The sequence below is a fragment of the Lissotriton vulgaris genome, chromosome 1_1 (genome assembly GCF_964263255.1).
Source record: "Lissotriton vulgaris chromosome 1_1, aLisVul1.2, whole genome shotgun sequence".
In the NCBI taxonomy this organism is placed as follows: domain Eukaryota; kingdom Metazoa; phylum Chordata; class Amphibia; order Caudata; family Salamandridae; genus Lissotriton; species Lissotriton vulgaris.
Window position 1 is genome coordinate 1,122,270,951 of NC_141685.1, and position 25,657 is coordinate 1,122,296,607.

A 25,657-nucleotide genomic window follows, 5' to 3' on the forward strand; every position below is an offset into this window, starting at 1 on the left:
CGAGAATTATCAGGTCCGAGGACATTGAGCCCAAGACCCTGTCGCGACGGGGATTGAACCCTGGTCCCGGGCCAGACCTCTGCCTCAGGGTCTGCCGCTCTAATCGGTGAGCCACACTTCTCCACAAAAATCACAAAGAGTCACAAAAGTAATTTAGCAGTGCAGGCAGGCAGAGAAGGGGCACACAGGGGCACACAAGGAGCGAAAAACGAAGGGAAAAGGAATGAATCACAAACGAAATAACAGTGCAGGCAGGCAGAGAAGGGGCACACAGGGGCACACAAGGAGCGAAAATGAAGGGAAAAAAATGAGTCACAAAGGAAATAGCAGTGAGCAACCAAGGGCACACAGGGAGCAACGAGGCAGTCAGGAGAAGCAGCGGCGCACAGGGGGTCTGTGCGGTGGCAGAGGGAGCCACCTGCCTGAACACAGGGTCAAGGGTCGTTGGAGACATATAAGTCTACATTTATGTGTAAGTCTACACTCTAAGAGCATGATTCACAAAGTTAAACTAATACTTTTACGTAGGTTTACACCTTATGTAGTAGCTTTACTACTATTCTCAAACTGTGATTGTAATTTTACTACAAGTAATTTTACTGAGACTAAAACTACACTCATCATTTGTGAATACCAAAAATTAAAGTTACAACAGCAAGTGTAAATGCACACAAAAGTAAAAGTTTACCTTTGAGAATCAGGCCCAAAGATGGCAAATTGCTCAAAAGTGTAGATTTACACAGAGATGCGGGAGTAGATTTACATATGAGTAAATTTACACACATAAATTTACCGTGATAATCTAAATAGTAGTCATTATTATTTTTAAATATTTCAGCCTTGACTTTCTAAGAGAATTTGTGCAAGTTCTGTTTCTCGATTACATTTATTATATATGGAATTAAAGTACTTAAATACCCAATGTTTGAGCAAGAAAATTTCTACAGCCCTTTATCCCCTTTAATGTGATTTCTTCCACTTAGCTTTGCCTATTATCTTTTAACTATTCTGTTCCAGTGGTTTGGTTTTGTCATCCTGTTTTTAGTATAGTACCCAAATACGTAAATAAGGACGATGTGTGGCACCTTAGTGATGCACAGTATGGTTCTATTCTGTTGCCTGCTCCACTTGGCAGTTGGTCCTTGGGAGGCTGTGGGTGAGGTGCATCAATTAATCTCTTACCTTACCTCTACTTGGAGCCAAATTTGTTAAAATCCATAGTAAATGTATAAATCGCATGCATGGAGGAAATTGTGTTTGTAGATGTTGTCTATGTGGGAAGAGTGTTGGCCTCATGCATGCATTGCAGCCTGCTCATAAGGTGTTTCTGCAGATGTGCTGAAAGTTATATGCATGAAGTGGAGCAAAGGAGTGGGGGATGGTTGTGCATGTGGTTGCAGGCAGGGCCGGACTGGGAACTGGTGCCGGCCCTGGCAAACAGCTCGGCTGGCCCCCGGGTGAGGGGGGTGCAACAGGTAAGCACCACTCCCGTCTCACTGCTGCCACTTTTGTTCCAGGGGGCTGATATTGCAAAATCAGCACCTGGTACCGAAAAAACTGCCCCCAAGGGTCCAAAACCAGCCCCCACTCTGTTGGCCTACTGGGGAAATGACTGGTGCCCGCTACAACCAGTCCGGCCCTGGTTGCAGGGTTGGCTTTAGCTCGGTGTGACTGGGGCAGCCGCACTGGGCACTTACCTGTAGAGGGGGCACTTACCTTGGGGGTGGGGGGAGCATCATGTTTAGTAATAATGGACGATTGAAAAGCACCTGCTGCAGAGTTCCATGTGCATCCAGCTTTCAGGCAGCAATAAATATGTCAAGTTAACTCTTCAGATGAATGTTCCTACTAGAGAGAGAGATCGAGTTTTGTCTAGTGGCAGTTTTGACTCGCCATAAAGCCACTCAGAGGGTTAATATAGCTGCTGCAAAGAACATATCTGTATTTTATGTGGATAGCTGAGTGGATTAGTAAAGCCAGCCTAAACCATCGTTTTAAAACAAATAAAATGTATGTGAGAGAGGGGCCATTGAGAGATGAGGGGCCCTTTTGCCGATTGGTAGTGAGGTGATCCGAGGAGGCGGTCATGGGGATGATTGTCGTACCAGGCACATACAGCGCTAAAGCCGGCCCTGTGTGGTTCTACCTGCTGTCCTTTGTGATTTAGTTCTGTATTGTAAATTCCCGCCATGTAATAGCAAGTGGTTCTGTCAGCTCATTGTCGGATCATCTTGAGCAAAGTGAGGTCTTCAATGTGTTCATGAATTCCAGGTTGTCTTTGAAGTTTCTATATTTTGCTATATGAGAGTTTGGCATTTTTGCTGCTTGATTGGAAAAGCAGGTTCCACCGATAAATTTCTTCAGTGAATTGATCCATCCATTGTCCATTTTTTAGCTGCAATGCACCAAGGAGTCACAGGCAGAGTATGGTAGGGTGCTGCAGACAAGCTTACCCCACCCATAAAGATGGATTGTGGGGTGTGACAGGGATGTGTACTCGTCCCTTTCCTATTCTGTTTATACATAAATGACTTAGAAAATCCCATCAGAACTGGAATTGTAGATGCACCCACATAAGCCGCAGGGCTCTACCAGTCCTGCTGTATGCGGACGATTGTGTCCTAATGTCGAGAACTGGGGTCGGACTACAAAGGCTTTTAACAAGTTTTAACGATTTTATGAGCGATCTCGGGTTAAAAACAAATGTTGCAAAATCACATGTCATGGTAGCAGGAAAAGCTCCATCTAAAATGAAAACCTTTCATATACAGAATGACATTTTATGTCAGGTGCCAACCTTTTCATATTTAGGTATCCTTTTTAATGAAAAAAATTCTTGGTCCCACCTAGTTAATGCTAGGATTGTGGGATTCAATAAAAATATGGAGGCCATTTTAAGATTTGACAAAAAAATTATGCTCTCGCCCCATAAAAGTAATTATTGACATTTACAAAGCACGAACTTACACAGTCACTTTATATGGCGCCGGAGTCTGGGGCTGTACTAACACATTGGGCCTCCAGAGAGCTGAGAATATAATGCTAAAACGTGTGATGATCATACCTAAAAGTACCCCTGCCACCATGTCATAACGAATTAGGCATAACACCATTTTCCTTTCGTATTCAATCAGCACCTTGATGCTTTGGCGCAGCATTTGGGTAAAAGAGGAACCAGCAGTGAATCGTGACATAATTTTAGATTGCTTGAAATTGGACCATGCAAAAAAAATCCATGGCTCTTTTATGTGCAAGAACAATTGAAAAAACTGGATTGCAGGATTGTTTTAGTAGTCCTGGAAAGATATCCTCAATTTCTAAGGCTAAGCTTAAAAGCGACCCTCTTTCATTCTTGAAGCATGTAAGAGATAGTCAAGAGATGGCCAGAAAAAGGGTTGTTGAGCATTCATTGTTAATTAACTCCCAACAAATTGAATCCTATCTCTCTTTCTATTTTAATTGAGTACAAATGTTTTATCTGATTAGGTTTAGGATGGGTATTGCTCATCTGTTGGTTTCGTACCCATGTGATGTTTACTGTGATGCCAAATTAGACTTGTGCCCATGTAGTCAACCTCTGCACAGAGCACTTTGCACTTTATGTTCTTTTGTAAATTATATGTTTATCAGAGATGCACCTTTTTAAAACCATTATTTAGATTTTTAAACATTAGAAAGTGTCATCCTGCATTATACCATCTACTTCTTTTAAACATTGAATTCACTTGTCTTATGGTCTATAAGTATATCTCCTCTGCAGTCCAACTCCGTAATATTGTTGGAAAATGAATTCCTGAGTTTAAATTAGGTCGGTTGAAATTTTATCATGTATACCATTGTTAAATAATGTTTCATTTGTTCTTTTATGGCTGTCATTAAACCGAATAAAGATCTTTGACTGACTGACTTCAGAGAATATTTTTGCACCTTTATTTGGATGTAGGCTAAGCCTTTGCCCTTGTAGGCCACATAATGATGCAGGTTCATGAACGATAAGCGTCCGGCCATGGGTTGTCAGGGAAGCCGTGGAAGGCGGTGAGATGCGGTCATGTAGCCCGGCCACTACATTCTCGATTCTATGCAATCAGGGTATAAGGCGAAAGCACCTAGATAGATTTCATTTGCACAGCCACAACGTGACAAAGTGCTTCTAGATGCAGCAAAATTCGCAGTAGAGTACATGTGGGCCAGATAGAATGTTTTTTTGAGACTTGGCTCATTTGGGGAACTAGGCATATGCAGGACTCACATGATAACACCCCTGTTTCTCAGCACTTTCAAGATTGCTGGTAGCACACCAAGTTCCTAGGGCCAAACTGTCAGAAGTTAATGGTTCGTCCAAGCTCTCTTTTGAATGAGTTAAGTTCAAGACGGCCTCTCTGAATCCAGTGATGGGTAGCATGGATGCACTTTTGTTGTCCTGTGGTGTCAAGCTGTGTCAATCTATGTGTTATCCAGTGTGCTTGATCTTAGTGTCTTCGGTGCATGTATGTTGCGGATTTAGCAAGATCAGAAGTTGGCTGAGGTCAGCATTGAACAGCCAATGATTGAATCTTGAGGTATGCCTCTGTTGATGCTGAAAGGCACTGCTGGGAATGTAACCTGCTTGATCCTGCTGCATAAATCAAAAAGGTAGGAGCTAGTCAAGGATGTATCCTTTTATATTGAGTTTTTCTAGTCTCTAGGAGGGAGTGGAAATAGACTGTGTTGAATTCCGCAGTCAGATATAGTAGTAGAAGTGCAATTATTCATTCCTGCCTATGGTGGTCATGAGATCATTTCAAGAGGAGGTAAGATTGGATGTTTACCTCTCTCAGGGCAGAGAGCCCTGTTATTTGGCTTGAATGTAAGTTGTTTTCTCCAGAAAAATCACAGATTTGAGTAAATGCTCCCTTTTCAATAGTTTTTCCCAGGAGAAGTCAAAATGAGAGAGGTCGGTAAATGGCTAAGTCTGTTGGGTCTAGATTGTTCTGCTTGAAGAGTCATTTGTCAGATATTTTGAGGTACCTTGTGATGGAGAGTGTTTGATGATGATCATAGCTTGTTTTCCATCCACCACTGAGATAAGGATGATTTTGAAGGTTGCTGGTGGGCATAGCTATGAAGGTGAGCTTGCATGCCCATGGCTAAATCATGTACTTCAGAGGCTGAGATTTATTGAAGGAAGTCTGTGTTGCTATCTCTCGGTCCACGCATTCCTTTTAATTTTGATCCCAGTGACTAGGATGCAGGTGTCTTGTTAGCAAGGTGCACTTCTACCATATTTACTTTGGTCACAAAGTTCTCTGTAAGGGAGTCACAGAAAGCTTGAAACATGGGTGTTACTGTGGTGGTGCACTTTGTGTTGCGAAATTTGGTAAGGTTTGTTGGGCATTGGCCATTTCATGGTCTCCCTAAACTCCAAGATGGTGTGACCAATTCTCACCAGGAATTAGTTTTATGAGGTCGTGTCTGCACTCTCTTCAGCCTCCAGGTCGGCACATTTTAAATGGTGTTCTCATGTTGGGCATGGTAAGCAGCAGTATTACACCACCCATAAGACACATTACGATGGGAGACTCAAACCACGTATTCAGCAAGCCCAAAGTAATTGCAGGTTTTTGCTAACTACAAGGAGGAGATCTATAAATGAGTTTAACCTCTACCTTCCTTTGTTTTAATGTTGCCACATGCTTAAACCGCACAGATGTCTATTGGAAGCTAACTGAGAGGCATGATTGTACTTATAGTTGACTCGCAATTTATATGAGTCTGGCGGCAGCCCCATGCTTTCTCTACAACTGTACCCACTCCTGTCCCAAAGAGGATTTAACATTCCAAATGAGCCTGTCTCTATTACAAAATATTCTAGGCTGACCGGTGAGTTCTATACGGGTTCCTCTTTTGGATCTTTGATTTACACCACCATTATTCTTACACCACCACCTCCTTTAATACATGATACTTATTTCTCAATTAGAGGTTCTCAGTTTTGCAGGTCAATTCCAGACTTATGTAGGTACTCACTAGATACATTGATTGAATTATTCATAGAGTTTATCGCAGACTGTAGGGACTATAGAGCTCTTTCCAACAAATGCCTGTTGATAACAATACAGAATACGCTCATATGCAAGTAGCCTTTTTAACGATTTCTTTGACAGAAAGTGTACTAACAGGAGGCCAAGACCACCTTCTGCTAGAGTGGGTTGGCACGCAGGTCTACCTGGATGGTGTACTTTCCTACAGTGCTCTGATGAAGTCACCATTATTGTTTTACAATGATCTGTCATGTTGTATTGTATGCAATTCTTGATAGGTTTCTGGTGATATGTGCCACAAACATTGCCATTGCCAAATATGGAATCATTATGTTACATATATATATATATATATATATATTTTTATAACAACTTAACTCCTTCTTCAAGGAAGAACAACGCAGGACACCTCCGGATGCTTAGATTAGTTTATTGGCAAATATGAAAGCTGCCTAATGACGCGTTTCGCCAGTTACGGCTTGGTCACGGTGAAGCTACTATCGTGCACATTCTATTTACATACTAAAATCATTTAGATGAAAACAGGACTGAGCTCATCTTCGTGGCTCTTTCAATGGCAGACATATTGTAATGGCTAATGTCGTGATTCTATTCAAAGGCAATCATATGTTTTATATAAATACAACTGGCAGCATAGTCATATACTATATTGTTCAAAAAAGAAAAAATATATCTTTATAACATATATATTTATCATGAACCCATATTTACGGAACCAGATGATCTTCTCTATAAAATGATTATACCGTCAACGGAATTACAAGTCATGAAATTAGACAAATCAATTTAAAATTTTGTTGATTAATAATACCACGGTAATTGTCCATTTAATTTGTAATAAATGGGAGTTCTTTAATCGAGTCCAATACTATACTCTTAGACCATTGTATTAGTCTGACCTGCATCGATCCGAGTCCCGCCCCTGTGGGCATTGTAATTTGGTTGTACATTTCGCCCAAGTGGGCGTTTATTCAATCATAATATGTTGCCAAATACTTGTAAATATATACCAGCCTTTAACTTCAAATACACATCTTGTGTTCAATGTTGCTCATGATTCTACTTTATGTTCCCATGAAGTTTTGCGTCCTGATTCCAAAATGGAACAAAGAAATAAAAAAGTGTGTCAAGTGAATGAAAATATTACTAGTAAAAACTCAATTCCTATGTACATATAAAAACGATTCAAATCTATTACAGACAAAGTGTTCGAACACTGTTCTAACCAAACAGTTACAGTCACATATTAATAGTAATAATTACCCCAAATGTACAGCTAACTCCTCGCTTGAATTCATACCTACAGGTTGTGGGGTTTCAAAGTCTATAATGTATTTAGACTCTAAGACTCTTAATTCATGTAGTCTATCCCCTCCTCTTACTACCTGTTTGACGGCATCCAAAACAACATAGGCCAACAAGTTGTCATTTTGGCCATGATAGGTCTTGAAATGCCGAGCAACCGGGTATTGTTCATTATTGTTCCTGATCGTTCTTTTATGTTCCAACACTCTCTTTTTAGCTCGGTGTATAGTACTGCCTATATAATATTTCTGGCATGGACATATAAGGTAGTATACACAATATTCAGTATTACAATCAAAGGGCCCTCTGATTGCAAACAATCTTGTACTATTAGGTACTCTGATGTTAGCACAGTTTTTGCTTCCTTTACACGCTTTGCATTTTATACAACATTCAAATCCCACAGTGCTTTTCTTGGATTTGCTGACCATTGTAGACGATACCGCGTAATGACTCAGTTCGTCTTTCAAGGATTTCCCCTTTCTAAACGTTTTCTGAGGGGTATCATTTAAGCATTTGTTCAAAAAGCCATCAATTTTTATTATTGGCCAATTTTGAGTTCGAATTTTTCGAACTTTATATGCTTGACTTGAGTCAGTGGTGATAAATCTGATTGTATTCTCACTACTCTCTGAGTCATTTTGCTTTGGTGTAAGTAACTCTGATCTCTCTAGTTTGTCAACTTTTTCAATTGCTTGGTCAATTGTATTTTTAGTATACCCTCGGGTTGCAAACCTATTGCACATGATTGTTTTCTCCTTCTCAAATTCATCAGGGGCACTGCTGTTTCTCTTGGCTCTAATCAATTCTCGGTACGGTATACTTTGAATTAGACTATGCAGGTGAGCACTGGTGGCGTACAACAGACTATTGCCTGCTATTGTTTTTTTGTGAAGTTTTTAGTCACAAGCTGATTATTTTGTACCTCCACCTCAACATCAAGAAGCACAATTTTGTTCTTACTTATATGAGATGTCAGATTGATGTTCCAATCATTCAAGTTCAAAGATGATATAAAGGTCTTTGCACTGGACTCATCACCCCTCCAAAACATAAATATATCATCTATGAATCGAGTCCATAAAATCACCTGCTCACCATAGACATCTTGGCTACTGGACACCTGCTCCTCCCACCAGCCCATGAACAGATTCGCGTAGCTGGGGGTGAAGCAGGTGCCCATCGCCGTACCCTGTGTCAGTCTGTGCAGTTTGTCATCGAAAAAGAAAAAAATGTTTGTAAGGCAGTATTGAACCATATCTATTAACAATGCTGTGTGTAATAGCTTGGTAATGGATCTCGCCCTGAGGAAATGGTGAATAGCCTGGATTCCCAAATCATGTCTGATTGATGTATATAAGCTCGTTACATCTAGTGTAACTAGTAAGAAATCAGGTTCCCATAACAGGCCATTGATGACATTCAAGAAGTGCATGGTGTCTCTTAAATATGCTGGGAGTGCCACAACAAATGGTCTCAAGAAAAAGTATATGTATTTTGAAGCCATTTCAAGTTGTGAACCCATGGATAACACAATTAGCCTACCCGGTGGTGCCTTCGGGTTCTTGTGTAATTTTGGAAGGAGATAAAGTATTGGAATTTTAGCATGTTTTCATCTCAAACTATTAAATTCCTCCCTCTCTAATAGTCCACCGTCATTCCAACCACATAGCATTTCATCGTATTTCAAATTGGATACTGCTACTTCCGCTTTAGACCCAGTCTGATAACATACATCATCATTGAGTTGGCGCAGTCCTTCTTGTATATAATCTGTTTTGTCCCAGACCACGACATTGCCCCCCTTATCCGATTGGCGGATTACTATAGAAGTATCATTCTTTAGCCTTTCTAATGCAGTGGTCTGGGAAAATGTCAGATTGTGTTTAGCCATACCTTTTTTACAATAATGTAGCTTTTTAAGATCTTTGATTACACTTTTTTCAAAAACCTATTTTGCATCACAATGTACTGTAGGTATAAAAGTGGATTTCGGTCTAAAACCACTCACACAAAGTTCATCTACAGTTATTCCCAGGTTATCAAGATTCAACAGAGGATCATCATGATGATCAATATCTGCATTCAATTCAGCTACCGTTTGCAGCATCTCAATGTCCGATAAACATAATGCTTCATGTGATTCAGTTCTAGTTGCCCTTTCTCTGTTTGGCACATGAAATTGAAAACATTTCCTGAGTTTCAATTTGCGCACAAAACAGAATGTATCTATGCGGGTTTGTACATAGTCCATTTTTCTTGTGGGGCAAAAAGACAACCCTAGAGCCAATAGGTTAATGTCAATAGATGTTAACTCACGTTTTGATAAGTTGATCACAGTCATTTCATCCCTCTTTTGGCTCTGGTTACCATCGGGCTGGGTTTGTTGGAATCGTCTTTTCCTTCTCCTCCTTGTTTTTTTGTTCCTCTGGACCCGCTGGTTCTGCCTTGAAATCCTCGTCCTCGGCCTCTCCAAAAATCCGGATCCTCATTGCTTGATTGCGGATTTTGTTTGGCTTTGTTCAACATCTGGAACTGCGTCAGAAAGTTGATTCTACCTCGATCACGCATTTGGGGTTGTTGTTTGCCTTGACTTCCAGGCGCATCTGACATATTGCCATCCGACACATCGCTTTCTTCAGCGGTTGTACTATTATCATCGCCCTCAGTTGTTAATTGCCCGATCTTCCCATTGGCTTAGATTCACTAGCTTTCTCAAATAGATGGTCATATTTCTTATGGAACGTTAGAGTTCTTCCTAACTGATAGTCCTTATAATCTCTAATGAATTTTCTCTGTTTCTTGCTGTTAATGTCATCTTCCAGCTTAACCAGACGACCCTCTAATTTAGTCATAAACTCTTCAATTTTCTCTTTAGAGGTCAGTTTGTTTAGTTCCAAGAGTATACTGTATATTTCTTCCAATAGCTTAGTTCTGTCTTTCAAGGCATATTTAACCACATCGCTGCTAGGGAGATTTTCCTCCTGTGCTGAGCGATCTGTAAATCCCATTGTTTCATGACGAGCTCAGCTCGTCATAAGCACACGACCAGTGTACTGCATGACGAGCTGAGCTCGTCATGAGCAGCGAAGGGGTTAATTAAGATCCGCATCATCGTTATTGAGCATTCTTTCGAGTTACCAGACCATTCATCTAGCATCTCAGGGTCAGGGTTCTCGTACGTAGGAATTTTATATATTCGTAGGCGTCTGGGAACTCTCCCGACATCTATGTATTTCTGTAACGATTCCGCCTCCCACCATTTTGACATTTCCTTGCGATGTAATTTTTTAAGTTTCTCAAACAGCTGCTGTGCTTGTACCTCGCTGTTTAAAAGAGAGTGTTCTTTAGGAGTTTGGCCACTTGTAATTGCTCCTTGTGCTGCTTCCGTAAAGAATAGTTAATTCAACACTTCCTTTCTTTTAGCTTCCAAAAGGGCTGCCATCTTTTTGCCACAATAGCGATGTTACCCGCACACAATCCTGGGTGCTCGCACCCCGACGCGTCGTACGGGCAGTGATATTTCTGCCCGACTCAGCTCCGCTACCGCAGAATTATCAGGATTCCTTTATCGTGCCCTCTCTCAGTTGGTGATGTCAGCAAAGGTAGTCTGGGCAAAGCCTCAACCTCCTCCGCCTTCAACCACCGTGACTGGATTCTTGCTACGGGTCTTACCGATGCCTTTCAGCTGCACACTGGTTGTAGCGTCTTGTAGTTTTTCCCCTGTTACTCCACCAGCACCGTCGATTAAACACTATTGAGTTTCTTCTCCATTCGGGGATGGTTTCTGGAAGTAAGTTTTGCGGGAAGCCTAGAGCATTTAAATTTGCTCCAACCACACAGTTCCCGGTTGCTCCTGGCTTCTATTGCGCGGCGGTCCTGCACGGGTACCGGTCTCCCATATGATTATAACAACGTAACTCCTTCTTCAAGGAAGAACTACGCAGGACACCTCCGGATGCTTAGATTAGTTTATTGGCAAATATGAAAGCTGCCTACCGACGCATTTCGCCAGTTACGGCTTGGTCACGGTGAAGCTACTATCGTGCACATTCTATTTACATACAAATATCATTGAGATGGAAACAGGACGGAGCTCATCTTCGTGGCTCTTTCAATGGCAGACATATTGTAATGGCTAATGTTGTGATTCTATTCAAAGGCAATCATATGTTTTATATAAAAACAACTGGCAGCATAGTCATATACTATATTGTTTAAAAAAGAAAAAATATATATTTATAACATGTATATTTATCATGAACCCATATTTACGGAACCAGATGATCTTCTCCATAAAACGATTATACCATCAACGGAATTACAAGTCATGAAATTAGACAAATCAATTTACAATTTCGTTGATTAATAATACCACAGTAATTGTCCATTTAATTTGTAAAAAATGGGAGTTCTTTAATCGAGTCCAATACTATACTCTTAGACCATTGTATTAGTCTGACCTGCATCGATCCGAGTCCCGCCCCTGTGGGCATTGTAATTCGGTTGAACATTTCGCCCAAGTGGGCGTTTATTCAATCATAATATGTTACCAAATACTTGTAAATATATACCAGCCTTTAACTTCAAATACACATCTTGTGTTCAATGTTGTTCATGATTCTACTTTATGTTCCCATGAAGTTGCGTCCTGATTCCAAAATGAAACAAAGAAATAAAAAAGTGTGTTAAGTGAATGAAAATATTACTAGTAAAAACTCAATTCCTATGTAAATATAAAAACTATTCAAATCTATTACAGACAAAGTGTTCGAACACTGTTCTAACCAAACAGTTACAGTCACATATTAATAGTAATAAATTACCCCAAATGTACAGCTAACTCCTCGCTTGAATTCATACCTACAGGTTGTACGGTTTCAAAGTCTATAATGTATTTAATCTCTAAGACTCTTAATTCATGTAGTCTATCCCCTCCTCTTCAACGGAATTACAAGAAAAGATCATCTGGTTCCGTAAATATGGGTTCATTATAAATATACATGTTATAAATATATATTTTTTCTTTTTTGAACAATATAGTATATGACTATGCTGCCAGTTGTATTTATATAAAACATATGATTGCCTTTGAATAGAATCACAACATTAGCCATTACAATATGTCTGCCATTGAAAGAGCCACGAAGATGAGCTCAGTCCTGTTTCCATCTCAATGATATTTGTATGTAAATAGAATGTGCACAATAGTAGCTTCACTGTGACCAAGCCGTAACTGGCGAAACGCGTTGGTAGGCAGCTTTCATATTTGCCAATAAACTAATCTAAGCATCCGGAGGTGTCCTGCGTAGTTCTTCTTCGAAGAAGGAGTTACGTTGTTATAATCTTATGGGAGACCGGTACCCGCGCAGGACCGCCGCATAATAGAAGCCAGGAGCAACCGGGAACCGTGTGGTTGTGTATATATATATATATATATATATATATATATATATATATACATATATATATATATATATATATATATACATATATATATATATACATATATATATATATATATATACATACATACATATATATATATATATATATATATATATATATATATATATATATATATATATATATATATATATATATATATATATATATATATATATATATATATATATATATATATATATATATATATATATCACACTAGTACCTCCTCCCTCGAGAAAGATCACCACGGACACCTCACATGGATTGCAGAAATTTTAATCATCCAACTGCACAGCAACGCGTTTCGACTTTACGTCTTGATCACGCTAAAGAAGCTACACAGTGACCATACTTAAATATACTGTTTGTAAAAAAACATGAAAGAAGGACTAACACCATAGTGAAAAAAGTGAAACATAGTACACAGTGGATCCGCCATCTTTGCCTAGTCACAAATATATACAAATCAGTTATAATATGTTACGTTATGGACGATCAATGATCTTGTCATTACACAAATAATGTCATCGTCGCAGAAGGTATTGCTAAATGATACCATAATGCGAAATAAATGCTGTCCTCGTAACATACAGAAAGGAAGGTCTTGCCCAAGTGGGCAAATCGTTGCAACTCATATCCTTACTAAACATACGGTCACACAGAATGCTCTTAACAATAGAAATTATTGCATGATACCCTTATGGAAAAATATAATGTCCATATAGCGAGCAGCATATATATATGGAACTCCAACGAGTCGCCGGCAGCAGCCGTCAGCCAGCGTACAGGTACACAGACTCCAAGAAATAATCACCGCAAGCCAGTCTTCAATTTGAGAATTATTTATTCCATGAAATGGAGGTGGTGGTGCCAGTCATCAGACGCGTTTCGGACATGCGTCCTTGCTCACTGATGAGCGGATAATGCGGAGGTCATGTTTATACAGGTTTGGTAAGCATTCGAATTTCGCGCCTTTCCAAGTGCTAGTAGACATAAACGGTGGACTAACATTTTAAGTCTCATACCGATCCCAATTCATGGGCGCCATATTACAATGGTCAGAGGTGAATAACAATTGTTTACCATGTCCATCAACTCATAGGTTCTATGACATATTACTGCATATGATCTTATCAAATCAAATCAAAACAAATCAAATTGCAATATTTTGAATAACTTGAAGCATTTACCCATATTCTAAACGCTAATGTTACTCACATTGATGCGCCCGTGTATACATAATTATCTGTACAAATACTCATGTTATATACAAATTAATCACAATGCATGCATGTAGGCAGGGCGCAATAAAGCATAGTTGCAGGAAAAAATGATGCACCATAAATCACAATGCAATACGTGATATGACATAAAATAATTATGTAAACACACAGTTGGTGTTGGGTATTATCTGTACAAATACAAAAACAAACACAGCTGTAACCATGGAGAGTATGACTACACTCCATATTCTCATGTAATCGGTTATCGAGCTAGTTCCATCTATATACTGTACCAAAAGGTACCTCATGATAAGAACGTTAGTATGCACTCGAACCAGATCATGATAAAATAGGGCATTACAATGGTAGTGTGGTCATATTGATCAAGACCTTCCTCCTACGTACCCTATTGTATGTAAACAATCACAATTATTTGTGGTTAAACCCAACATTGACTGACCTTATTGATGATGGTAGTATATTTCCTTATCAGACACTCCAAGCATGAGTGAAGGCTAAAAAAGGAACATCTCATCTAAATAACGTGAGAGCCTTGAAAGTGTGTGATATGTGCTAATAAAGTGCTGTGATTTTAAAATATAAGTAATTAATTCATGTGAAGAACTCTAAATGCCCAAATAATTTCTTCTCATAAATCTCAGATTCTAAGTATAGTTAGGCAGGACATTAAAGAATATAGCAAAACATGGTCACCCTGAAACGTATATACTATATCTGCAATCTGACTATGCAATAGGTATACAAATTCTACTCGTCCCATATACAAAAAGCAAGATTCATACAGTTGCATATGTGGGATGTTTAGACATTGCTTGTATCTACAGGAAATTGCGAAGGTCCTCCCCTGTGTTCAATCCCCCCGGATGTTTACTGTTTAGCATGACAATGTACTTAGACTTTAATTGGCGTAAACGTTTCTCACTGTCCCCACCTTTTTTACTCGGTATGATGGCATCAATAACAAAGTACTTCAGATGATTTAAATTCTGTTTGTGTACTTGTTGAAAATGCCGAGCAACTGAATACGTGGGGTCCGCATTTACTATAGCCCTTAGATGTTGGAGAATACGCAAATATACTGCCCCCCTTTGTGCTTCCCACATACATGAGATCACAACTGCATTTCAATACATAGACCGCCAACTCCGTGCGGCATGTATAATGGGATTTTAGCATGATTGGTTTAGTATCAAATGGTGTCAGGCAAGATCTGGTGTTTACACCGAATTTACAAGCCCGACAACTGATACAGCGAAAAAATCCTTTGCGGGGAGACAGCCAATTCTCTAAAGGTGTTTCCGGGCTATTGCTGACCAAGTCATTGCGCATAGAATATGCTCTTCTAAAAGTAATAGTGGGGGACTGTGGCATAATGTCCTTGAGGACATTGTCAGTTAAAATGATGGGCCATTCGCGTTTTATCATTCTTGTTATTTCCTTTGCTTGACGACTATAGCCAGTTATAAGACGAATAGTATTAGTATCATATACCTCATTAGAGGAGGCATTGATGTTGGATCTGAGGGGATCAAGAAGTTCTTGGCGGTCCATTCTGTTGGCTTTAATCATACTGGAAAGTAATTTCCTGTTATCATAACCCCTCGCTAGGAGCCGATGTCTACACTCCTCTTGATGATGATCTCTCTCCTCTACTGTACTGCATGATCTGTGGATTCTTAAAAACTCTCCATAGGGAATGGCAGCTATAGTGTGTTTGGGATGGAAGCTGTGGGCATGTAGGATGGTATTCCCCGAAGTGGATTTTCTATACAGGCTAGTTGTAATTTTGCCATCATTAATTTTTACATGCACATCTAAAGATGTTGCTTTATCCTTCCTAACTTCTGCTGAAAATTTAAGATTCATTTGATTTTTGTTGATGTCAGCAACAAATGTTTCTGCTTCTAGGACGCTGCCATGCCATATGATGAAAATGTCATCAATATACCTCCAATACTTAATGATATTGTTGTTCCACCATGTTTCATGAGCAACCCTGAGGACATGCTCCTCCCACCACCCCACGTGGAGCCCCGCGTAGGTAGGGGAAAAGCATGCCCCCATGGCTACCCCTCTTAGCTGTTTAAATACCTCATTATTGAATACAAAGACATTATTATTTAAACACGTCTCTATCATGGATAGAAGCATCATATTATGGCGATGGAACTCAATGGGTCTTTGTTCAAGATAATATTTTACCGCTCTGATGCCGTCCATATGATCGATACTCGTATAGAGTGAGGCAACGTCCATGGTGATAAGGAGGTAACTTTCAGACCAAGTACATTGATTGAGTTTATATAGAAATTCAGTGGTGTCCTTGAGGTATGCTGGTAACTTGAGAACAAAGTCTTGCAGATAAAAGTCAATGTATTTTGAAGTGTTTTCAAAAACACTATTTATGGCAGATACGATCGGCCTTCCTGGCACTGGTGTTGTCTGTTTGTGGACTTTCGGGATGAAATATATGTTAGGTAACACCGGGTGTGATTTATGCAAGAATTTCAGTTCATCCCTCGATATCAATCCATCCGTTTTCCATTGGTGTAATTTCTTGGCATATGATTCCTCTATGAGTTTGGCTGCTCTAAAATCGATCCTACTATAACAGGTAAGGTCATTGAGCTGGCAATATGCTTCTTGGATGTAGTCCACTTTAGTCCAGAGCACTATATTGCCACCCTTGTCTGATTGATTTACAACAATCTTAGTGTCCTTTTTTAACTTGTCCATAAGGGTGTTATAAGCTCTCATTCTGTGATCTTGCTGTTTGCACTGCTTCATAGTCTTGATTTGAAGTTTTTTAAGTTCATTGACAAGTCTATCAGCGTAAACATCAATAGCATCCCTGGGCATGTTGGGGACAAAGGTTGATGCTGGTTTAAAAGGGGTGCCTGCTGATTGTGCCACATCTAGTTCTTCATAATCGGCCATATCTTGTGTGCCAATAGTATCGTCCATATCCATGTGCAGTTGGTGCATTGTCTTCATCAAGGTAATGTCTCTAGCTGCCAGGCCACTGGGATTAGTACTTTTATCTTTTTCTTGACTGTTTTTAGTACTCGTGCTCCTCTTTATGGCATAATACTTTTTGAGCTTGATCTTTCTGATGTATTTAAAGACATCCACCCTGGTGTTGCAATAATTGAAATTACTCTCAGGGCAGAATGATAGGCCCAATGAGAGTAGTTGTTTTTCTGCCTCATCCAACTGCACTGCTGATAAATTAATTATTGTGTTCTCATTCATTGCTTTTTGTTCTGCCTTTGTTTCTTCTTGGATTGTCGCCCTCTTGGCTTTGGCGCATTTGCGGCGTTGCTTGCGTCTTCTGTTACGCCTTTCGACTGCGCGGAGTTTGGAATACGTGCTCGCAATGTTTGCTTCCTCTGGAGTCTCACGTACTCTATTTCCTCCGCCAATGTTAATTGGCCCAAGTCTTCATCACGAGTATTGGATGCACCCTCATCAGAGCCATCGCTGCTAGGAACCAGACTTATATCCGACCCTGATAAGGCAGAATCCATCACCGGCGTGGTTGTAGGTAGTGCTGATGTCACTCCTTTGGCTGGTGCTGCTTTTCTTTGTTTGCGTAACTGGTCGTATTTCCTCGCAAAGGTGTATATCTGCCCCAGAGCACAGTCCTGCTCATCCCGGGCAAATTTATAAGCCTTTCTTGTTTTAATTGTCGCCTCCTGTTTCTTTAGGCGTTCAGTTATTTCATTAGTAGTTTTTTCAATATAGGCTTTATCCGTATTATAAATGTCTTTCTTGAGTTCTTCATTGATTCTTGTTATTTCATCAAGATTTTTTTGCCGGTCCACCTTTGCGTACTTGACCAGTAAACATAGTAGGCGCATTGACGCCTCGAGATTGCTCTCAGCCCAGTCTTTTAATAAATCCGGATTCGGATTTTCGAAACTTGGGACTAACATAATCCTGAGGCCGCGGGGCGCTCTCCCAACTTCGTGGTATTTTTCTAGGGAGCGGATCTCCCACCACTTGGTGAGCTCCCCCCTCCGATTTTTCTCAAGTTCCCTCATCAGTTTCTTAACTTCAGTTTCGTTATTGATTGTTTTGCTAGTTCCTGCTGTCGTATCTTGTATCATTTTGGGCAAATTCGAAAAGAGTTCTTCAAATGCCTTTTCTCTCTCCCGCTCCTCCGACATGGCACCACCAAGACTACGTTATTCCCCAAAGTTCCAGGTGCTATTGTGACTCAGCGCCCGGATTGTGTGGTTGTATATATATATATATATATATATATATATATATATATATATATATATATATATATATATATATATATATATATATATATATACACAACCACACAATCCTGGCGCTGAGTCACAATAGCACCTGGAACTTTGGGGAATAATATTTGAGATGTCATCAGTGATGTCACTGACCATGTCATGAATGATGTAATATGTGACATGATCAGCAGTGGATTGCAGGTGCGCGATATATAGTTAGTGCAACTAACTATATATGCGAATTTCAATGGTTTTGTGTGAGTAAAATAAGGTTTTGTAAATGCTAAATCCTAACTATATATGGTCTATAACCTATGGTTTTTTCAGTGAATATATATATATATTCAAAAGATGTAGTTGTATAGTTAACTTATGTATGCCTTTGTGCAATATTCTAGGAAAGCCTATACATACTCAACCTTGTAATTGTCCTGAGAGGGCCTAATTTTCAAGTCGAAACATGATGACCTTCTTCCAGAGGAGTTCTTACATGGATTACAGTAAATGTATCAATTAATTCACACCAAGGGAGAATTCTAAGCTGCAATAAAAGACGCAAAGTGTGTTTGCTGTAATTTGAACCAGCTCAGGTTGTACGATTGGCACATTAATTCTGTGATGACATCCCTTGTAAATTTTACAAGGACTGTGTATGTACATCTAATAGCTTTAAATATATGTCTGTCTTTATGTGATAAGGAAAATACATTGTTCATGATAGATTCTATTAAACCTGCTCGCTTGATTGTTTGCTAGAATTGACAAAAGAATGCTGCTGTTGTTGCTTTGGAGGGGTACTTTTGTAATCACACATATTAAGTATTTGTGTGCAAAATACTTTTGCTGGAATTTCCAATAATGACGAATCCGTTATTGTAAAAACAGCAAGGTGATGGATGAAATGCTTGCATTGATCTCAGCCACTGGCAGTCGCTCAGGGCCGCATCCCAGTCCATAATTTTTCGCCCCCATGCCACCACAGTTGGATCAATCCATATGCAAATCAATCTTGATTCTGTTCCTCATGGTAATACATATTTAGGGGCAGATTTACAAGAAAGTGATGCATCTGTAGAGATGGGTCACTTTCCCTGCACCACCCAGAGAAACCCTTGCGCCACCATGGATGCGCCGTATTAACAATACGGCGCACCATGGCCCAAGGATAGACAGATGCGTCAGAAATTCTTACGCATCTGTTGGGGCAAAAGTCATGCATTGCTGGAGTTGTGTCGCAAGCACAACGCAACTCCAGCAATGCATTTTGAGGCCTATTCCCACTACACTGTGTCACTCCTTACGCCTGCTTCAAGCAGGAGTAAGGTTTTGACGCAGTGGCATCCTAGGAGTGATCCAGTGAAATCTTGTAGATTTCACTCTGTCACTTTTACGAGGCTTTACTGCGTGGGAACGCCCACCGTGCATACACTATACCTGACGCAGGTATAATGTGAAGCAGGGCTTTACAACGTGACACATCTCCCTAGATGCGTCAAGTTGTAAATTGGCTGCATTTTTTACGCCATTGCTGCATCACAAAAGTGATGCAACAGCTGCGCAAAAGTGTCACGAGGAGCTTGTAAATCTGCCCCTAAGTATTTTTGTTCAAACTACGTTTGCTGCAATTTCCAATAATGACGAATCCATTATTGTAGACTTGAATTACCTTTAGTTCTAATTTCCCCTGCAGACAACCATTTTTGCCAGTAATAATGTTTGTGAGAGTCAGGCATTATGCCTCTGCTCAGGAAGGGCCTGCTAGACGAGGTCACAAAATGTGCAATGGAAGAAGGAGCTACTTTAGCAACCCTCGAAGGACAGGGTCCAAATGGGAGCCTGAGAAGATAGACTGGAAGGAGTAATGTGATCAAGATTTGCTGGTGCAAAGGTCGGCCAGAGAGGGGCTAAGGTATCCTGTCAGAAGGAAGAGGTCTTAATAGCTTCCTGTTTTTTCCGGGGAATGAATCGGAAAGTTCAGTGCAGAGCTACTGACTGGGAATAAAAAAGGGAATTAGCAGAGAAAGATGAGCCATGGCATTGTAGATCCAAAAGACCTCTTTAGCAGATGAAATGCGTTTATGATATAACTTAGCTCTAGCATTCTTAACCAATATTTTATGGACACAAAGCTCAATTTTGTGGAAAGCTTTATGGAGAGGATTGTATGAGAGTCGCCATTGGCTTTCCAGTTCCTTAAAACGTCTTTTACCTTGTGAAAATTCTGCAGGTGAAGGATGAGTAGTGGTAGCGCCGGTGTCGGCGTGTGCCTGTGATATCGTGATGTCACCCTCTGGGGTCGGGCACGCTGACAATTGGCCAATGTTGCATGGTTTTTGCCAGTGCTCCCTTGCGAGACAGCCCACTGTAGACTGAGCTGGGGCTGGCCTGCTCATTCTTTCACAACTAGGTGGTACCAGTATGTAGTGGTGAATGCGGGGTTGACGTTAAATTCACCCAGTAGAACTTGTGGAACCATTGTGTCATATCATTCTTTGATGGAATGTTGAAGGGTTACCGTTGGTCAGCTGCCAGAGACTCGTTGACTTATGAACACTGCTGCACAGTACCTGTGTTCTTACAATAAATCTATACATTGACTTATCTATATTTGTACTTATTACTACAAATATGTTGGTGACGCGTTACAGGTACTGTTGAACCCACGTGCAGGACTTGTAATTCACCACTGGCCTGACTCCCAGAAGAGTAAAGTTGAGAGGTGAAAGGACATGGTCACCCCAGCCCAAAGGGTGCTGCGAGATTGGTAGCGGATTGCAGTTGACCTAGATAATCCAGAGTTTAAAATAGTAAAAGAGAGGGGTTTGCATCACTAAACACGTGGGGGCCTTGCGCGAGATTCGGGCCAACATGACACGTATCGAGACAGAAATAGCCAAACTGGACAGAGACACACTCACGGACACCGATGGTAAGATAGAGGCGAAGAGGTTAGGGTTGCTGCAGGAGTTCAGGGATGCTGCAGACAGGGAATTGAACTATCTGTGCGCCCAACAATCAGCGAGACAATACGGAGAGGGAGACAGACCTGGCAAGCTCCTGGCTCAATTGCTCCGCCCTCCCCGTCAGGCCGCATACATCTCTGACATAGTAGATGACTTTGGCGTTAGACATCAGACCACCCCTGCCATCTGCGATGCCTTCTTATCCTACTACAAAACATTGTACACCTCCACTCTGACAGGGGATCGTCGCGACCCAGGCCCCTATATCAATGAGGTCGCAATGGTGTTCCTGGAGAAATATATGCAGGATTTTCTGGCTATGCCTATTGCTCCAGAATACGTCATTGAGGCCATAGATGCATTAAAAGGCTCCTCGGCGCCGGGTCTTGATGGCTTTTCGGCCGACTTTTATAAAGAATACAAGGAGGAGCTAGTACCGCGCCTGATAGAGGTGTATGCAGAGGCACTTGAAGTGGGGATTTTGCCGCCCACGCTCCGAGAGGCGGTCATTATTCTGCTTCCTAAGCCCGGTCGTGACCCCACGAGGTGTGGCTCTTACAGGCCCCTTTCGCTACTCAACCTTGACTACAAGATTTTAGCCAAAGTCCTCGCAACCCGACTATCTTTACTGATGGAGTCTATTATCTCGCCGGCTCAGTCCGGATTTGTCCCCCACAGATCCACCTCCTTTAATCTCAGAACGTTGTTTTCTGTGCTCCACAGAATAGACCCAGATACACCGGCGGCCGCGGTGTTTTTAGATGCCGAAAAGGCGTTTGACTCCTTAGAATGGCCCTTTTTTCTGTCAGTCATGAGACGGATGGGCATGCCAATGATGTTCGTCTCCACGGTCGAACTGCTTTATACCGCCCCTAGGGCGCGGTTGCGCCTAAATGGCACACTTTCTGATAGCTTCCCTCTTTCGCGGGGTACCCGACAGGGATGCCCCCTGTCCCCCCTGCTGTATATCCTGGCCATGGACCCTTTGGTGCGGCACTTTCAGGAAAACCACATGCACCGTGGGCTCCAGTTTCGAACGGGTCCGCTTCTCATTTCCCTCTACGCGGACGATACCATTTTATATGTTCGGACTCCGGAGACCAATCTTGCACCCCTGCTTTTGGAGGTGACCCGCTTTGGGGAATACTCTGGCCTTCGTATTAACTGGCACAAATCCGACATCTTTCCACTCACCCCCTCCACAGAACGCTGGGACTGCCCGTTCCCGCTTGAGTGGAATGCTGACTCGGTGAAATATCTGGGTATCCACATTCATCTAGACACGGTGTCTATGATTCGACTAAACTATGGCCGGGCGTTGGACTTTCTGGAAGATAATCTCGCACGTTGGCTTCGCCTCCCTCTGTCGATGGCTGGCCGTATCGCCATAATTAAAATGATTGTGCTCCCCCGTTTTCTATATTTATTTAACAACATTCCGATCCCACTCACTAAAATCTTCTTCACTCAACTACGCTCGTTGCTGCTGCGGTTGGTGTGGGGAGACAAGAACCCGTGAGTTTCCTGGCGCATCCTGACACTGCCTTATGAAAGAGGTGGCTTTGGGGTGCCCGATTTTTATCTTTACTACCTAGTCGCGCAATGCGCTTATGCACACCCCTGGTTTCACCCGGACGCTCGGATTCCATATCTGAGGCCGGAGGCGGACTTGGTGTTACCGCTTGCCCTCAAGACGGTACTACCCAAAGGCTTACCCCGAGACCCACAAGACATACAGACTGTTTCCACTACGTCATGGGCTTGGATGCAACTGCGTAGACTACTCCAGCTAGACGTGCTGTATTCGCCGGCTCTTCCACTACCGAACCCACACTGGTTCCCTATCACCGCTGAAACAGTGGTTTGCAACACACTGTCCAAATATCAGATCACCACGATAGGGGACCTGTTCCCAGATGGACACGTCTTTTCGGTGTCAGAGGATCAGCGATTCACTGACCGGACGTTTATGGATTCGTTTGTATTGACCAGAGTACGATCCATGCTTAGAGCGCAGTTCCCCTCGTTCCCACTACCCCCAGATGACATGGCTGCCCTAACTTTCTTACTTCAGTCCCAAACGGGCGCGCATATGGTTTCTAAGTTGTACAGACTCTGTGTGGCGGCCCTTCCTGCTTCGGACGCGAGGGTCCGTGCGGCCTGGGAAACTGATTTGGGTGGTTCTATCACAGATGACCAATGGGCTGCTTGTTGCCAAGCTACCAAAGACGTCTCCATTAATAGTAGGCATAAATTGATACATTTCAAGTTATTGAGGCGGCTGTACTTCACGCCGGCCCTGGCCCACAAAATAGACCCAACCAGGCCTCATTGCTGCCCCAAATGCAAGGCCCCACATGCCGATTTTGCACACCTTACATGGACTTGTCCTAAACTGCATGACTACTGGCTGCAAGTGCACCGCATCTTGGGCGACATTTTAGAATGCGAGTTGCAGCCCATACCAGAGATTGCGCTGCTGGGTTATGTTGTTGAGTTCCCCCGTGCCACGCGGAAGCTTGCTGCCATAGGCTTCTTGCTCGCAAAAAGGGAAATTGCTATACTCTGGGGGTCCAGACGAATCCCCAACTCCAAGGCATGGTTACGCAGTCTTGCCCACTGTAATGTCAATAGTGTGGAATATTCCACGCAGGTCACAGATATCTGGGGCCCATACCGACAGTACGTTAGCAAATTAACGCAGGCTGCACAATCCCAAGCTGCCAGTTCTATTGTCCCGGAAGGGGTGGGATAGGTTTCGATATCATGGCAGTTGAGCTTTGCCTGTTGCGTTATGAAGGTCTTGCTATTAATATACTACTGGGGAGGGGTAGACGGGTACTGCTGATCCACTTGTTGATGATGTTTGAGAAAAGGGTGTTTTCTTCTCTGTTTCTTTGTCCACTTGGCCTCGATTGAAGATATTGCACTACTTACGTCTCTTCGTATGTCATTCCATCAATCCTCGTCTGCCTATGCCAATGCTGTTACTGCCTTGATCATAATTGATGTGTTGCTTGTCGCTCTATCTCTCACTATGGCATATTCATTTTCGTTATGTTTGAAAGCATATATATCTCTTTGCATTATCCTTCCACACGTGCGATTCACATGTAGAACTAGAAAAAGGAAAATAAGACTTCTAGAATGTGTTGCACCATTTGTAATATTATTGGTCACGTCCTCCAGATGCCTATTCTGTATAATGACTACTCAAGTTTTCAATGTAATCGGTTTACTATGTGATTGTATGCTTATACGGGCCAATCTGTGGTAATAAAGAGATTTAAAAAAAAAAAAAAAAAAATAGTAAAAGAGGTTGGGTGGGTACCTGGAATGTAACCATCAGGTCATACTATTTTAACCGCACCTTGCAAGAGGAAAATCAGGTAATTCTCACTTGATGTTTTTCCACCACACAACCTTCCATCATTTTAAAGTAACATCAGTTCCAAACCTTTTTAAAGCCAACCCAAAGTTGTAGCATCTTTGTCACGTGTATGTCCAGGTATTTGCTGACAACTGTTGTGTGTGTGTGAGGTATTAAACATTTCATGGGTAGTGCAAGTGGGGGCTTCATGGGTGAAAGTGGGTCCTCTTCTCAACACAAAGCCCTCAATAAGACCTTCTCTTAGTATGCCATTTCTTTCTTTTTTTGTTTTTTGTTCAGAGTACTCTGCAGCGACATCTTGGGCCTCCGCCTCCCTGGTGACCCCATCCTGACCCCAAACACAGTGTGCCTCACCCTTCCAGGCCTCAGCAAGCGTCAAATGGGATTGTGCGTACGGAGTCCTGATGTCACTGCCTCCGCACTCCAGGGGATTCAGATCGCCATCCACGAATGTCAACATCAGCTGCGAGCTCAGCGGTGGAATTGCTCCACACTGGAGAATGGGGGCAAAGTGCCCCAGGACAGCGCCATTTTGAAAAGAGGTATGGACAGAGAAGAGCACAAGCAATCCTTCATTGTGAAGCGGTTGGGACAGGGTTCCGTAGGGCATAGGACTTCCTATGCCATCCATAGGGTAGTGTGTGGGGGAGCGCAAGCAATATTGTTATGTGAGAGACAGGAGAACAGAGGGCCACTCTGCCGTCCCCCAGATAGTTCCATACTGAAGAGGTCTGCTAGAGCGCTCGCAATCCTACGCCATGAGCAGGGGTGCATGCGTGATCTCTGCTGTCCTTGAGGTTGTGTCATACTGAAAAGGGCTGTGAGAGAATGCAAGCAAACCTTCCAAGGGAGAAGGGGTTGCAGACGTAATAGGGCCTCCACGCCCCTATGCCCTCCTCAGGAGAGAGACATTTTGAAGGGGATATTAGAGATAGAAGCAATCCTTCCCTGCGAGGATAAGGGACATAATGTAGTTCTGCTGTCCCTAGGATAGCTTCCTACACCA

At 41.9% G+C, this 25,657-nt stretch overlaps 1 protein-coding gene across 2 annotated transcripts in view; it reads left to right on the forward strand.

The window, feature by feature from the left end:
* The window catches only part of WNT10B (Wnt family member 10B), a 284,728-nt gene that overhangs the window by 110,603 nt on the left and 148,468 nt on the right, over nucleotides 1-25,657 (forward strand). For both annotated transcript variants that reach the window (XM_086963722.1, XM_086963721.1), the window contains exon 3: nucleotides 24,931-25,193. In XM_086963722.1, coding sequence (XP_086819848.1) covers nucleotides 24,931-25,193 — 263 coding nt within the window. The remainder of the gene's footprint in view (nucleotides 1-24,930; nucleotides 25,194-25,657) is intronic.